This window comes from Epinephelus fuscoguttatus, linkage group LG12 (assembly GCF_011397635.1).
Source record: "Epinephelus fuscoguttatus linkage group LG12, E.fuscoguttatus.final_Chr_v1".
In the NCBI taxonomy this organism is placed as follows: Eukaryota; Metazoa; Chordata; class Actinopteri; order Perciformes; family Serranidae; genus Epinephelus; species Epinephelus fuscoguttatus.
The window spans coordinates 2,181,158-2,195,760 of NC_064763.1; the positions used below are offsets into that span (position 1 = coordinate 2,181,158).

General features: G+C 40.7%; 1 protein-coding gene across 2 annotated transcripts in view; it reads left to right on the forward strand.

Annotated features, from left to right (window-relative positions):
- Positions 1 to 14,603, forward strand: part of LOC125897984 (glucose-6-phosphate exchanger SLC37A4-like) — a 108,848-nt gene that overhangs the window by 57,301 nt on the left and 36,944 nt on the right. For both annotated transcript variants that reach the window (XM_049591559.1, XM_049591561.1), the window contains exon 2: positions 12,552 to 12,711. In XM_049591559.1, coding sequence (XP_049447516.1) covers positions 12,552 to 12,711 — 160 coding nt within the window. The remainder of the gene's footprint in view (positions 1 to 12,551; positions 12,712 to 14,603) is intronic.

Sequence of the window (14,603 nt, forward strand, 5' to 3'; positions counted from 1 at the left end):
TGATAGTTTTGCTACTACGCCGGAGATGCACTCCACTTCGGCTTTCAGCTCGACGGTAGCATCGGAGCTAGCTGAGGCTGCTAGCTCTAGCTCCTGGATAGCCTTGTCGTGAGCTAGCGAGGTTGTCTGGATATTTTCCAGCTTGGTGTTGATGTCAGTCTCCAGTCGTTGAATCTCCTCTCTCAGAGTGGCATTTACGTCTTCAATCCGAGAGTCTATTTTGGCACAAATATCTTGCTTTACTGAAGAGAGTTCTTGTCGGAGGATATCAGTAGCTTGCAGGACCTGCACCTGGCTAGTTTTTTCCTTGGGAGACGGTCCCTTATGCGGACCCGAGGCTTCGGCGGGGCCTTCACCCTCATCTTTCCTTAGTCCGGACCTGAGCGGCATTTGGAATTTTTTTCCAACGCTAACTGAAGCCAGAGGGTTTATCTCGCGTTATTGCGAGGTTTTGAGTGGCAGCAGACGCCTCTAGTTCTGTTATTACGATATTTTGATCGAAAAGTATGCAGAGCTACTTGAGTGTGCGTTTTATCGCTCCATAGCACCACCCGGAAGTCCAAATCCTAGTTTTCCGTCCTCGCTGCTCAGCTTCTGCTCCTAAGTCTGCATATCTAAGCTTTTTTCTTTCATTGGCTTCTTCCACTGAGTCTTCCCAAGGAAGTGTCAGCTCAGTGAAATACACTATCCGTTGACTCACTGACCACAACACTATGTCAGGCCTCTGCTTGGTACACACTATTTCCTGGGGAACAGCAAGCTTTCCCCCTAAATCTACTTGCATTTCCCAATCGCAAGCACCTTCTAGGCAGCCACACCCTTGCCTCCTTACAAACTTATCCCTTCTTTGTTTCTCTCCCTCACGGACAAACTGAATTGCTAAACTCCTATGCTTAACACCTTCTGAATTCTTCGTTTCCCTTCGATGTCTGCAGCTAAACATTTCAACACCTGGTTATGTCGCCATGTATATCGGCCTTGTGACAAGCTAACTTTACAGCCTGACAAAATATGCTTTAAGGTTGTGGTAGCTGAACACAATGGGCATGATGGGTCCCCATTTACCCACAGTTTTAGGTTCTGGGGGGTTGGTAACACATCGTATGTAGCCCCTACCAGGAATCTAATACGATTCTCCTCCATACTCCACAGGTCCCTCCAACTAAGCTTCCTCTTCTCTACACTTTTCCAATTCAACCACTGTCCCTGTTTAGTCTGGGTCACTACCTTTGCACCCTTAATATCTCCTCCTGTCTACGTATCTGTTCCACGACCAGCTTTCTTTTATCTTTGAGACCTGCTGTATTCCATACCAGTTTGCCTGAGCCAAGCCCCAGGCCTCCCTGGCCAAACTGAATATTACCTATAATCTCTGCATGCCTAAGAGCTGCCTCAGTCTCCTGAATATATATAACGTATATATTTTGCATTGTATTCATCATCATGACTCAAAATATCCTTAATTTCTGAAGTATCTCCAGAAAATGGGATGTTGAACCTACTGAGATGATTATTCTGTTGACATTGTTAATAGGATGCATTATAAGCTAATTGTTTAGTTAGAAAATCAAATTAGAACAGTATTTCCCTGTATAAACTGTATTTCCTATTTATTTTCCAGTGACACTCAGATCCACCATCCATTCTAATGGAGGGATATTTTTGAAAAAACCCTGAGTAAAAGCAATAAATCTTTCTCATGATATTTTGACATGTATAATATAGCATCTTATGTTTACTTTAAACACGGTTTAAACACAAATTTTGTTCTCCAGATTATTAGAATGGATGGGTGATCTGTATGGGCTAGTTATCTTATACCTATAAAAATTATTGTATAATTTAAAACACATTTGTAGAAACTATTCAATAATATCTTTGCTGTTTGGCTTTTATTATTTAAAGAGCCCAAGATGTAAAACCTCATTTGTCCCTTTTTGCCCAATGTCCCAAATGACCAACCTTCACCCTAGTGGTGCATAACATAAACAGTAAGAGAAATGAAATTAAAAGTTAAATCAAAGTTTTGGAGAAATCAAGAAACATGAATGTAGAGGACAATGAAATAAATTAGTAAAAATACGACAAAAATATATAAAAAAAAAAATCTGAATTTAAATAAATGAAAACAAACAAACAACTTGACATTGACATTTGACAGTCTACTGGACTAAACTGAGCGGCAGTTCCAGAATGCCACTTTATCCTTAGCCTATGAGAGATGAGGGGAAATAACAAGGTCGCTGGCTGTCAACTGACTATCACACAACATCACAAATACCAACATGGGAAAAAAAAAAAAAAATCTTTATCTAAAGACAGGCATTTCCAGATACTAAACTGCTATGACAAGAAAGTTTGTGTTGTGAATTCATGAAAAACTTGTCTGCACATTATATTACGCTACACTGTCTCCATGATCTCAGGTGGTACTGCTCCATTTCTTCAGTATCCATGAGGGCTCATTTATACTCAACTTTAGATACGAAGACAGAGATTGAAGGAGTCATCTGCCCATATTCTGCCATCATTCTGTCCGTATTTCTGCACACTTGCACACTGTACTGTTCTTTGATATTGCCATATTTAAATTATTGGGTTGAGGTCTGGGGAAACCTACAAAACCACCCTACAACCATTTTTAATACTGCAAAAAAGAGCCATACGAATAACATTGGATATAGGGAACACGCTAATAAGCTGTTTTTGAAGTCATATGAAGTGAAATTTATGGATCTGGTGGGCTTTAAAACTGCTCAAATCATGTACGAAGCAAGGAATAATTTACTACCTGACATCACTGGTGTGTGTATGTCTGTATGCGCATGCGCTGAAGCTGAGCACACGGTGGAAATGCCAAGAATGCCAAGCTCCAACAAAATGAAGCTGAAATACAGCTACAACAAGGATTTAAGCGATGTCAACTAAGAATGAAAGTTGTTTAACACTGCTCGTTTGATTGTCGTGTCATGCCTTCAAAGAAGACAAAGGCGCGGACAGTAGAGAGTGAAACTGTTGAACAGGTGACGACAATGGGCAAGGCAGGTAAAGAGACCAAGCAACATGAATTGCCTGCATTAATTCGCATGATTATGAGAGAAGAAATCAGTGTGGTCATAGACAAACTGCAACTGCAGCTAAATGTACTTAAAGAGGACATATCTGTGTGCAGCCGCAAAATCGGAGATGTCGAAGAAGCATTATGCAATATGGACAGTCGGATTACAAAATTGGAGACAGCTAATCAGTTGCTCCGCCAGGAAAACGATGAACTCAAAGAAAGGGCTGAGCGGTTGGAAAGCCACAGCAGAAAATACAACTTACGAGCAGGGCGTAAAATTAACACCCACCAAGCGCCAATGGTGGGCCACCAGTGGCCGATGGAAAATTTTGAATTGCATGTGGGTTTTTTATGTGCTTCGACCATTTCTGCCAGCTGTGTCCAGGGATGGTTTTTGCTATGGGCAATGTGGGCGACTGCCCAGGGCGCAATCTATGTGAGGGCGCACGAGCGCCCTCGAAAAAAAACAAAACAACAACAACAACAAAAACTTGCCAGTTTTCTAGACTACCGCTCATTTCCACGTCAAGTTAGTGGAGTGGGCGCTGGGGCGCCTCTATTATCACGTTTCAACCAGCAGCAGAAAGGAAAGGCGAATCTTGGAGGTTGTGGGTTGAACGGGGGTCACAGACAGAACACGGCGGAAGCTCTGCGGCGCAAGATAACGGCTTACCGGCCGTCTCCAACTAAGTCCAACTCCAGGTCCAGTAATTTCCTCTTTCGTTGGTGTCATGACTGCCCAGTAGTACCTGGACAACCGAGCCGTCGCGGTACACAGGTATGTGGCGTGTCAGAGGAGAAACGAGCCATTCACATTTCCACAAACCTCACTCCCTTATGGAGGGACTGTCAGGGGAGGAGGGTGGCTGGTTGATTTTTATTTTATTTTGATCCCCCCTATGTTAATCACTTATTGATGCTGTTTTTGAAGTATGAATAAGTCAATAAGTAATTTATTCCATTGAAATATCACTGATGTATTATAGAAAAGTGATTTATCTTTTTATAAATGACAAAAGGCACATCTGCCTCATTTTTGCTGTGGTATCGTGATTGGCCTACTACTACTGCAGCCTTTGCTGCAAGCACGCCAAAGAAACACAGAGGACAGGGTTGGATTTTCCTAAAGTTGGATTTTCATACTAAAAACGTAAAGTAATTATTTTTCGTCAAGTAAGGCACAATTTTTTTATTTGGCTGGTGAAAAATATGTTTGGCCAGTAAATTTTTGGAGGTCACTAGCCAGTGGCAGATGAGGTAAAATGTTAATTTTACGCCCTGCTTACAAGTGTTTGGCCTGACCAAAGACATCGGAAAAGGAAATCCTAGAAGTTACATGTCCTCTCTTTTTAAGGAGTTGTTTAATGAAAACAAACTCATGGTGGAACCAGACATGGAGATTGCGCATCGAGTTGGACCTGTGGTGAAATCTTTTAACAGGGCAATGAATGTGAAGATACAGAGATCCATGGCGAGAGAGGACATTTTCCGGATTTCGAGGAAGGAAGGTCTGCTGGAGTTTCGTAGAATGAAGATTCAGATTTTTCCTGATCTGACGTCGGATATGGCTAAAAAGAGGACCCGCTTTCGTGAAGTAAGACTGAGGAGCGCACGTGTGAAGCATGGCATCATTCATTTGGCTACATTGATTATAAAGAAGAATCAAAAAGATTCACTGATCATGTAGCTGCAGAAGCTTACTGGAAAGAGGTGATTGAACCTGGACTTCAAAACAACAGGTAAAAGGAGTGAATGGAATGGCGCCTGTCACCAGGTATGGACATAAATGAGAGAGAGAAGAAACTACAAGAATTAACTATATGATAAATGTATTGAAGTTTGTTTTGTGAACTTTGCTGGTGAACATTGATTTCGTGTTGAAATGAATTTGAATTTAGGTTTCTCAGTAATAAGTATGCTCTTAGAAGCAAGTTGATGGCCATCAGGAATATGAGTTAAAATGGGAGATGGTGTGGCTTTTTTTGAGCTTCAGCTACATGTGTAATACTGAACTGGGGGTGAAATGGGTGTGTGTATGTGTGTGGATGTCTGTATGGCTGGATTATATTGTGTGTGTACGTGTCTCTATGTGTTTAGTTTGTCTTTCTGTTGTTCATGTGATGGCTCTGAAAGTGATGAAACTCTCATTGATAAAATTATGATGCAAATTAATTTCTCATTACCAAAAGGGAGTTTAAGAATAGCTCATTTGAATAATTGCAGTTTAAGAAATAAAATACAAGACATTTCAGAAATTCTCAGAGAACAGAATCTATTTTGGCGATTTCAGAAACACATTTGGATTCAACAATAGACAGCTCTTTATTGAATATAGAAGGATATTGTTACAGAAAATATAGGAATATAAATGGAGGTGGAGTAGCAATTTATGTTCAGAGCCAAATACTGGTAATTGTTAGGGATGATTTAAGAAGTTTAGGAGTTGAAGTAAGTAGTAAGTAAGTAAGTAAGTAATCTGGTTACAAGTTCAGCTACCTCATCTAAAGTCAGTAATTATTGGGTGCTGTTACAGACCTCCAAATGCACCAATAATGTATCTTGATCAAATATGTGAAATGTTAGATAGGGTGTGTGATATAAATAATGAGATTTATTTCCTAGGAGATCTAAATATTAACTGAAACTCAAAAGATTGTCCACTCAGAAATAAGTTGCTTTCTCTTGCAGATACATGTAATTTGTCACAAGTTATTACAAAGCCAACTAAAATATGTTGCAGAGCTGATGGTTCAAAATCATCATCTTGTATTGATTTAATATTTACAAATGTTGCTGATTTATGTTCAAAAGCAATATCAATCCCGGTAGGCTGTAGTGACCACAATCTAATTGCAATTGGAAGGTGGACAAAAGTTCCAAAATCTGGTCAAAAAATACTATTAAAGAGAACTTTTAAATACTTTAATGGAAATAATTACTATCGTGAAGTAAGCAATATTGACTGGTCAATGGTTTTGCAGGAGAAAGATCCTGATTTGGCTTTGGATGTTTTTACTAACTTGTTAATACCAGTTCTTGACAAACATGCCCCTGTGAGAAAGCAAACTGTGAGAAGTGTTATGGCTCCATGGCTGGATGATGAACTTAAAGAATATATGATGCACCAAGCCAAGGCAGAAGCAATCAAATCAGGTGATGCATCACAGTGGTGTAAATATCGTAAATTGAGGAATTGTGTAACAAAATTGAACAAAAAGAAAAAAAAAGAATTTACTGTCAAAACAGAATCAAAGATGCTAAATTAGACAGTAGAAAAGTATGGAATGAATGGGAAGAAAAGTTAAACCAACACCATCTTTTTTGGAAGCAGATGGAAAATTTCTTACTAAACCTATGGATATTGCAAATTATTTGAGTTACTATTTTGGTAAGAAAATGAAAGATTTACGTGATAATATGGATCTCAGAAATGGAGAAGATGGGCTTTCAAGTAGGTTAATAAAAAACAGAATAATGAATAATAAATCATGCAAGTTTAAATTCTTATATCATTAATTTAAGTTTAGAAAAGTGTCTTTGTCCTTCTGAATGGAAAATTGCTAAAATTGTTCCACTAGCCATGAATAGTAAGGAACCTTTTTCAGGAAAAAATAGTCGACCAATAAGCATACTACCCACTTTAAGTAAAGTAATGGAGAAAATAGTATATGAACAAGTACAGAAGTATTTTTTTTAAATGATTTAAATACTGTGTATCAACATGCATATAAAAATGGGCACTCTACAGCTACAGATTTAACTCAGATGATGGATGACTGGATGACGAATATGGATGAGAAAAAAGTTGTTGCTCTATTGTTGGATTTGAGTGCAGCATTTGATGTACTTGATCATAAGTTGTTATTCAATAAGCTAAAATGTTATGGTTTTGAAGCATCTGCTACAGCATGGATTGAGAGTTATCTCACCCACAGGAAATATACTGTTCATTTTAATGGTAGTTATTCTGAGGTAAGAGCAGTAAGTTGTGGAGTGCCCCAAGGGAGTTGTTTAGGACCGCTTTTGTTTTCCATTTTTACAAATGATTTACCTTTAATTTTGAATTATGCCATCGCGATGTATGCATCGCGATGTAGTTTAAAACGGTCATTAAAACATGCACCAATTTTGCACATAACTATAGGAGACACAGATATTGAACAAGTAACAGAAGCAAAATTATTAGGGATCACTGTTGATCGTCAAATGTCTTGGAACAGCCAAATCGATCAAATGGTGGTAAAAATGGGAAGAGGAATGGCTGTGATAAAACACTGTAGGAAATACATGCCTAGATAGTTGACTAAGCAATTAGTGCAAGCATTAGTGTTATCACAGATAGATTATTGTTCAGTAATCTGGTCCAATACAAAAGAAAATAATTCAAAAAGGTTACAGGTAGCTCAAAACTACGCAAGACGAGAACGGCCATGTATTTTTTTTTTTTTTGTGCACTGTTATGTCGTGATAACGACTTATTATTTCGTTAAATCAATATAACAAAGATTGTCATCTCGTGATAACAAATTAATTATTTCGTTGCCATCCGTAGCACATGACTCGTGCTATGGATGGATGGACGGACAGACAACCATGTATCTAAAACAGGTAATACATCTGGCTACATCTTTCCCACATCAAATATCCGTGATCACCTACACCCGCGTGCATAAAAGTGCACACAATTCTGTGTCATGATGGCCCGGTACTCACTGTAGCCCACTCTTGTAAGACCCAATAATAATAATAATAATAAGCTACTGTGGACCTATATGCAGGGTTCCTACGCAAGTATGGAAAGTATGGAAAAGTATGGAAATAAATTTGATCAATTTCCAGGTATTATAAAGTATGGAAAATGAAAAATAAAGTATGGAAAAATATTTATGTTTCCAGACTATTACCACTGTTCTAAAATACTGTTTTCTAAAACTGAAAATTAGGTATTTCCAAAAATAATTTAATGAATCCGGATCGTGTTTTATGCCGGGCCAAGCACAGTTTGTGTGAGAGCAAACGTCTCAGAAAACATACTGCCCCTTTTACCTGATTGACAAGTGGTATGTCCAGTCCACTGCCCCATGACCCTCCTCCAGCCCCCCCACGTATCAAGTTTCACTCCAACACTGCACCTTCAACAAGAAGATGAATTTCATGTGGTTCACAATGGGTAGATGCAAGTTTTTTGGATGGATGGCTTGACAATACTGTATATAAATACTCGTTGGTCAAAGATTCCCAATTCATGCACAGAGCTAGATGCAAGCTTTGTGTGAAATCGTTTGACATTGCCAACGTGGGGGAGAAGGCGATTCTGAGCCACATGAAAGACAAAAAAACTGACGTCTCGTTACTGCATCGCTTGCACCCAGAGTCCCAACTGTTTTTTTTTTTGTTTTTGTTTTTTTTTTTGCACCGACCTGCACCAGGCCGTTATTTGGTTACAGTTCCTGTCCAGTATGTTTTAAGTGTAAAAATACTGTGTAAGGTAGAGGTGAGTTTTTGTATAAAAATCTGTAAACGTTTAGAGTGGGTCATTTTTTTCATGTACACGCGTGTATACGGGTTTCACCACTGGGTGGTGCTATTGCATTATACCAGTGAAGCCCCAGTTATCCAAATATCAACCAAACGGGCCATTTAACCAACGGTTACAGGCCGCCACACTGAAATATCGCCATTCCGACGGTCCACCATCTCGAATTCTGGTCCCTGAGTCCTGAAAGTGAGCTATGGCGAGCCTGTAGAAGCCGTATTTCCTGTGTATGTCAGCGATTTTCACTGGGGACGCACGCAAGTAATTCAGGCTGACATTACCTGCTTTTCAACTCCTCTGGTAATTTTATTAAAAGGCATGGCATATAGGTCCACAGTAGCTTATTATTATTATTATTATTATTATTATTATTATTATTGTTGTTGGGTCTTATAAGAGTGGGCTACAATGAGTACCCGCCATTAAATCACAGCATCCGTGGTGAGAGGACAAGGAATTGCGTGCACTTTTACGCACGAAAACTACAATCTAACTGCACTACAAAACTAGGCTATGAACAATGTACAACAAAAAAATCACTCCAACGGAGGAAAGCAAAACAGCTATGAAACAAAACTACACTATAGGCCGAGCTGTGAAACTTACCAAACAAAAGATCACTCCAACGGAGGAAAGAAAAGGCTATAAACATAAACTGCGAGACAGAGCTGCGCTATAAAACTATCAAACAAAAAATTACTCGTAAAGAGGAAAAAGAATACAGAATTAACAACAAGAGATCACGACTTGGACGAGACGAGGGCTGGGGTGCACAGTAGAACGAGACACTCTGGCACAGGACAAAGGGAGACGCAGACTATAAGACACATAAGGGTAATGGGGAACAGGTGGACACAGTCAGGAATCAGGGGAGACGATCAGACCGGTGACACATGAGGAAGGGCAGGTGACCTGAAACGAGAGGAGAGTTACTTTTCAAAATAAAACAGGAAGCCACGAAACAAAAACCCAGAACGAGACAAACCTCACCACTATGTGACAATCTTATGTATTAGACAGACTTAAGTTGCTCTAGTTGTGTGTTGTGACATGTTCTTGGACGGGGGGGGGGGGGTATGACTTCAGAGGAAAATTAAATTTGAGATCGTTTTCGCACCACTCTGAAAAGTATGTGCATATCAATTTGTGGGGTGATTTTGTGGAATGCACTGGGTGAAGAAATCAAACAAAGTAAAGATAACAGTTTAAAATGAGGTACAAAGACAGTATTTTCGTAAGGTACAAAAATGATTAGAGAGAAGGTAAAACACACTCAGGGTGATACTCTTGTTGTTTTCAGGACTGCCACTGACCAAATTGGGGCCCTAAGTGAAATTTTATTTGGAGGCCACCATCCCAAATGTATCATAGGTACAAAATGACCGTATAACAACTTGCCATTTAACTTGACAACCTTTACTGGCAATAACAAATGTACTGTAGATACAGTAGTTTGGCTGTATGAGTCAAATAAAATAAAAAATTCAACCTGAAATAAATAAATAAATATTAAATAAAAATAACTTCAAACTGAAATAAATAAATAAACAAATCTGAGTCACAAATAGCCATCAATTACTCATCAAAAGAAATTAACTTCCACCACTTCAATCCCCCACCCTTGATTAAACACTGAAAATAAAATAAAAGAGGGGCACAGGTTTTTCCTATTTAATCTTATTTTGTTATATTTCTCCCTCTCCCCTCTCTGGAGGCATCTGATCTCCCTCAGCCCTCCGCCTCTCCCACCTTAATTAAACACTGAAAACAGAAATAAAACGCAGAGACATTATTTTCTATTTTCATCTTATTTAGCTATATTTCTCCCTCTCCCTCTCTCCCTCTGCTGTCAATCATTGCAGCGACACATGGGCGGTCAGGTCTCTTCTCTCCTTCCTCGCGCTGATTCTACGCGCGCCTCATGGTAGCGCATGTGTGCATCCATTGCGCATATGCGCAAATGCGTCCCCTCGCGCAAAATGTGGCCCACCCATGGAAGATGAGGCCCTACGCACAATGCGTGTTCTGCGTTTAGGGAGGGGCGGCCCTGGTTGTTTTTTTATTTTTTTTTAAATGTTCGAAATAAATAAATCAAATCACTTTCTTAAAGTTTACAGGTATAGACAAAACTGAGCAGAACCACTTGAGATCATGGAGGCAGTGTAGCCTAGTTCAAGTGTGATATGACTGTAGGAGATGAAATTTAAATAATGGTGGAAAGGAATATAGTGAAAAGGATCCTCCGTCCACATGTTGCAATTTATTTAATGGCCTCACAGACCTTCACCGTCTACAACGCTGCCTCTGTTTAAAGGTACAATATTATGACCTCCTCCACTGTTGCCTCATTTGTTGTTGTGTTAAACTTTTGACTCCGCCTTCTATTGCCATCTATTGGCTGTATCTTTGCCAACATAAAGGATGTATGGAAGTATGAGGATACTGACGTTTCCGTTATTACAGTCATCTGTTTTTGTATGTAAAGGGAGTATAAATGAACCTTTTTAAAAAAAACAAAAACCAAAAAAAAGGTGCACAAATACAGACAAAATGAGCAAAGGCTACAGACATAAGACCCCATCTCCGTATCTAACACTGAGCATAAATGAGCCTTTAGGAGAAACGCAAGGAAACTATGTGAGAATAGAAGAATCGAGGAAATATGTAATATATTTTACGAGAAATGAGACATCCTTTGTTCAGAAGCATCAGGTGAAGCGATGGCTATCATCTAATGATGGCGGCAGCAGATCACAGCTGGATCAGCTTTCAGTCATCTTTAACAGCTGTTGAGACTGTAACTTCAATGGAGTTTGTGTCACATGTGCACTGCTAGTGTTAGGGTTGTGTAAATGTGCACAGTATGATAGCCGTCAACTTTCATATCACTTTATCACTTAAAACCAGTATACCACTGCAACCCTAGCTACTATTAATAAAGGCACACAGTTATCACTGACAGAGGAACAATGTTTTCTCTCTGTTTAACAGACTCTGAATCTATAATATGTCCTGTCTCGAGGTGCAGAATGATCTTATGTGATTTATTCATTAGTAGTATCTGTAGGTACTTTTTTTATTGGGCTAAATGTTTGCGGGGCGTTTTGGCTATGTAAAGACTTGCGTGAAGGCTGCTCTTGTCTGTCCTCGCTCCTCAGAGATCCCTCCTTGCTCCACGTTCCTCAGTGCAGAAGAAGAAGAGCTTTGGGATGGTTTTCGAAAAAAGGTGCACCAGAATGACTTACGGTTCAATGAAGGATCAAGGAGCGAGAAAATATCAAATTAAAACCTTGGGCTGTACCCCAAGCATATCCCAGCCATGTGCATCACTTTTTAGTATTCACAGCAAACAGTTTTGTTGTTTTGTCTATTGTGTTGTGAGTTTCTTACAGTGTAAATGCCTTGTCGTATCAGCAAATTGGTGAATGTTTTCTAAATGCTCCCATGTGCTGCCAAGTTGGTAAAAATGTTTATTCATTTTCTTGTGTTGTCTAGTTAAATGTGTTTTCTTAATTTGCAGTGCATTGAGCTCTCAGGGATGCCTCATTTATTTGCCCATTTATAGCCTATTAAAACTAAGTGACCATAGTATGTGTAAAATATCTACAGTTTTCGAATACTCCTGGTATTTATTACTTTGCTTTCATTTTCAGGTCGGTGTAACGTTTCCTTCCTCTGTCCTTGACATTTCAAGCAGCAGCCTCATGGATAGACTGAGCATCCAGCCTGCATGAAGAGTGTTACTCCTCATGGAAAAGATTTAATCAGTGCTGTCCAGTCAATGCTACATCTTGTTTCATATCCCCATCGTCCCAGTGCAGTTCTCAACTCGATTGGCTATAATCTAGATGCCGGAGGACCCAAACACAAGACTTCACCAAAGGAAAAACTGAGGATGTAATAATTTTTTGTCCTCATTACCCCTAAAGTTGTGTGTCTTTTGTTTTTGTTCAGTCGACTGCAACAATGGGGGCTTCGAGCTATGGCTACTATCGTGCAACCATCTTCCTCTGCATGTTCATTGGCTACGCGCTGTACTTCTTTAACAGGAAGACCTTCTCCTTTGTCATGCCCTCTGTGATGGATGAGATTGAACTGGACAAAGATGACCTGGGTAAGTAAGTAGCAATGTCAGCCATTAGGCCATTAGGTCTACAGTGAAGCTCTTGTGCACTCAGTCAGTACGTTTACATGCACAGTTAAGTCGAGCTACAATTATAGCTCAACTAGGCAACTTAATTTAATTTAACTGGAGTACTGTCCTTGTCCCAGTATACAATCACGGCAGGAGAACCGATTTATTGACAAAAGTATGTCCAGCTACGATAGGTGGCGATATGCCCCCTTGCAGCTTGTTAGTATTAGACCTTTTTCTGGTTGACCTGTTACGTCACAGACCAAACAATCGACAAACAAGTTAGCTACAGTTAGCTAGTGGCAAACTGGGACAATGGTGGACAACTTTACAGCACTGTACACTACGTACATGCTGTATACTTTACTTTTTCTTTTCTTCTCTTTTTGATTTAGTATGATTTCGGTCGGATTAACATGTGCACATGTATTTTAAAAGTCTTGCTTTATTCTGTCTAGCGCAACAAATCAATTTTCTCTAATGTCATGTAAACTGTTTGTGATGGTTAGCTCAGTGGGTAGGGTTGGGGGGGTTGAGTGCTCGGGGTTTGATTCCCTGCAGTACCACATCAGCAAACTTTTTGTTGCTGGTGTTACACAGGTAATCCTCCCAACTAGTGCTGCATGATTTGATAAAAATGTGCAATTGTGATTCGTCTGCTCGTCGTCCTCCGCTTATCCGGGTCCGGGTCGTGGGGGCAGCAGCCTCAGCAAAGAAGCCCAGACAGTCCTCTCCCCAGCCACTTCCGTCAGCTCTTCCGCGGGAACCCCGAGGCGTTCCCAGGCCAGCCGGGTGATGTAGTCCCTCCAGCGTGTTCTGGGGCGGCCCCGAGGTCTCCTCCCGGTTGGACATGCCCGAAACACCTCCCAAGGGAGGCGTCCGGAAGGCATCCTTGCCAGATGCCCGAACCACCTCAACTGGCTCCTCTCGATGTGGAGGAGCAGCAGCTCTACTCCGAGTTCCTCCCGGATGTCTGAGCTCCTCACCCTATCCCTAAGGCTGAGCCCAGCCACCCTGCGGAGGAAACTCATTTCGGCCGCTTGTACTCGCGATCTCATTCTTTCGGTCACTACCCAGAGCTCGTGACCATAGGTGAGGGTTGGAACGAAGATTGACCGGTAAATTGAGAGCGTCGCTTTCTGGCTAAGCTCCCTCTTCACCAAAACGGACCGGTTAAGCGCCCGCATCACTGCTGACGCTGCCCCAATCCGTCTGTCAATCTCCCGCTCCATCCTACCCTCACTCGTGAACAAGACCCCAAGATACTTAGACTCCTCCACCTGAGGAAGGACCTCCCCCCTGACCTGGAGTGGGCAATCTACCCTTTTCCGGCTGAGGACCATGGCCTCAGACTTGGAGGTGCTGATTCTAATCCCAGCCGCTTCACACTCGGCTGCGAACCACCCCAGTGAGAGCTGGAGGTCACTGTTCAATGGAGCTAGGAGGACCACGTCATCCGCAAAAAGCAGGGACGAGATCCTCCCGTCACCAAACCTGATACCCTCCACCCCTCGGCTGCGACTAGAAATTCTGTCCATAAAAGTTATGAACAGAACCGGTTCGATTGTGCGATTGTGATTATGGTGGACAATATCGCGATTTGCGATTGCGATTACAATATAATTACAATAAAATATAATAAATAAATGGTATCATGAGTCTTTTTGCTTGATTCAGAGTTTCCCCTACATTATATTAGGGGGGCACTGACCTGACATAGTTATTGTTATGGACAGACAGTGTGTCAATGACCATCAACAGACTGAGCACAGTCAAACACGCTGCTCGCACAGCAGATTGCTCAATTTTTCATTTGTTATGGAGTCCATATGTCTCCCTGTGACACTTACAAATGTTTGCTTAACAGTGCT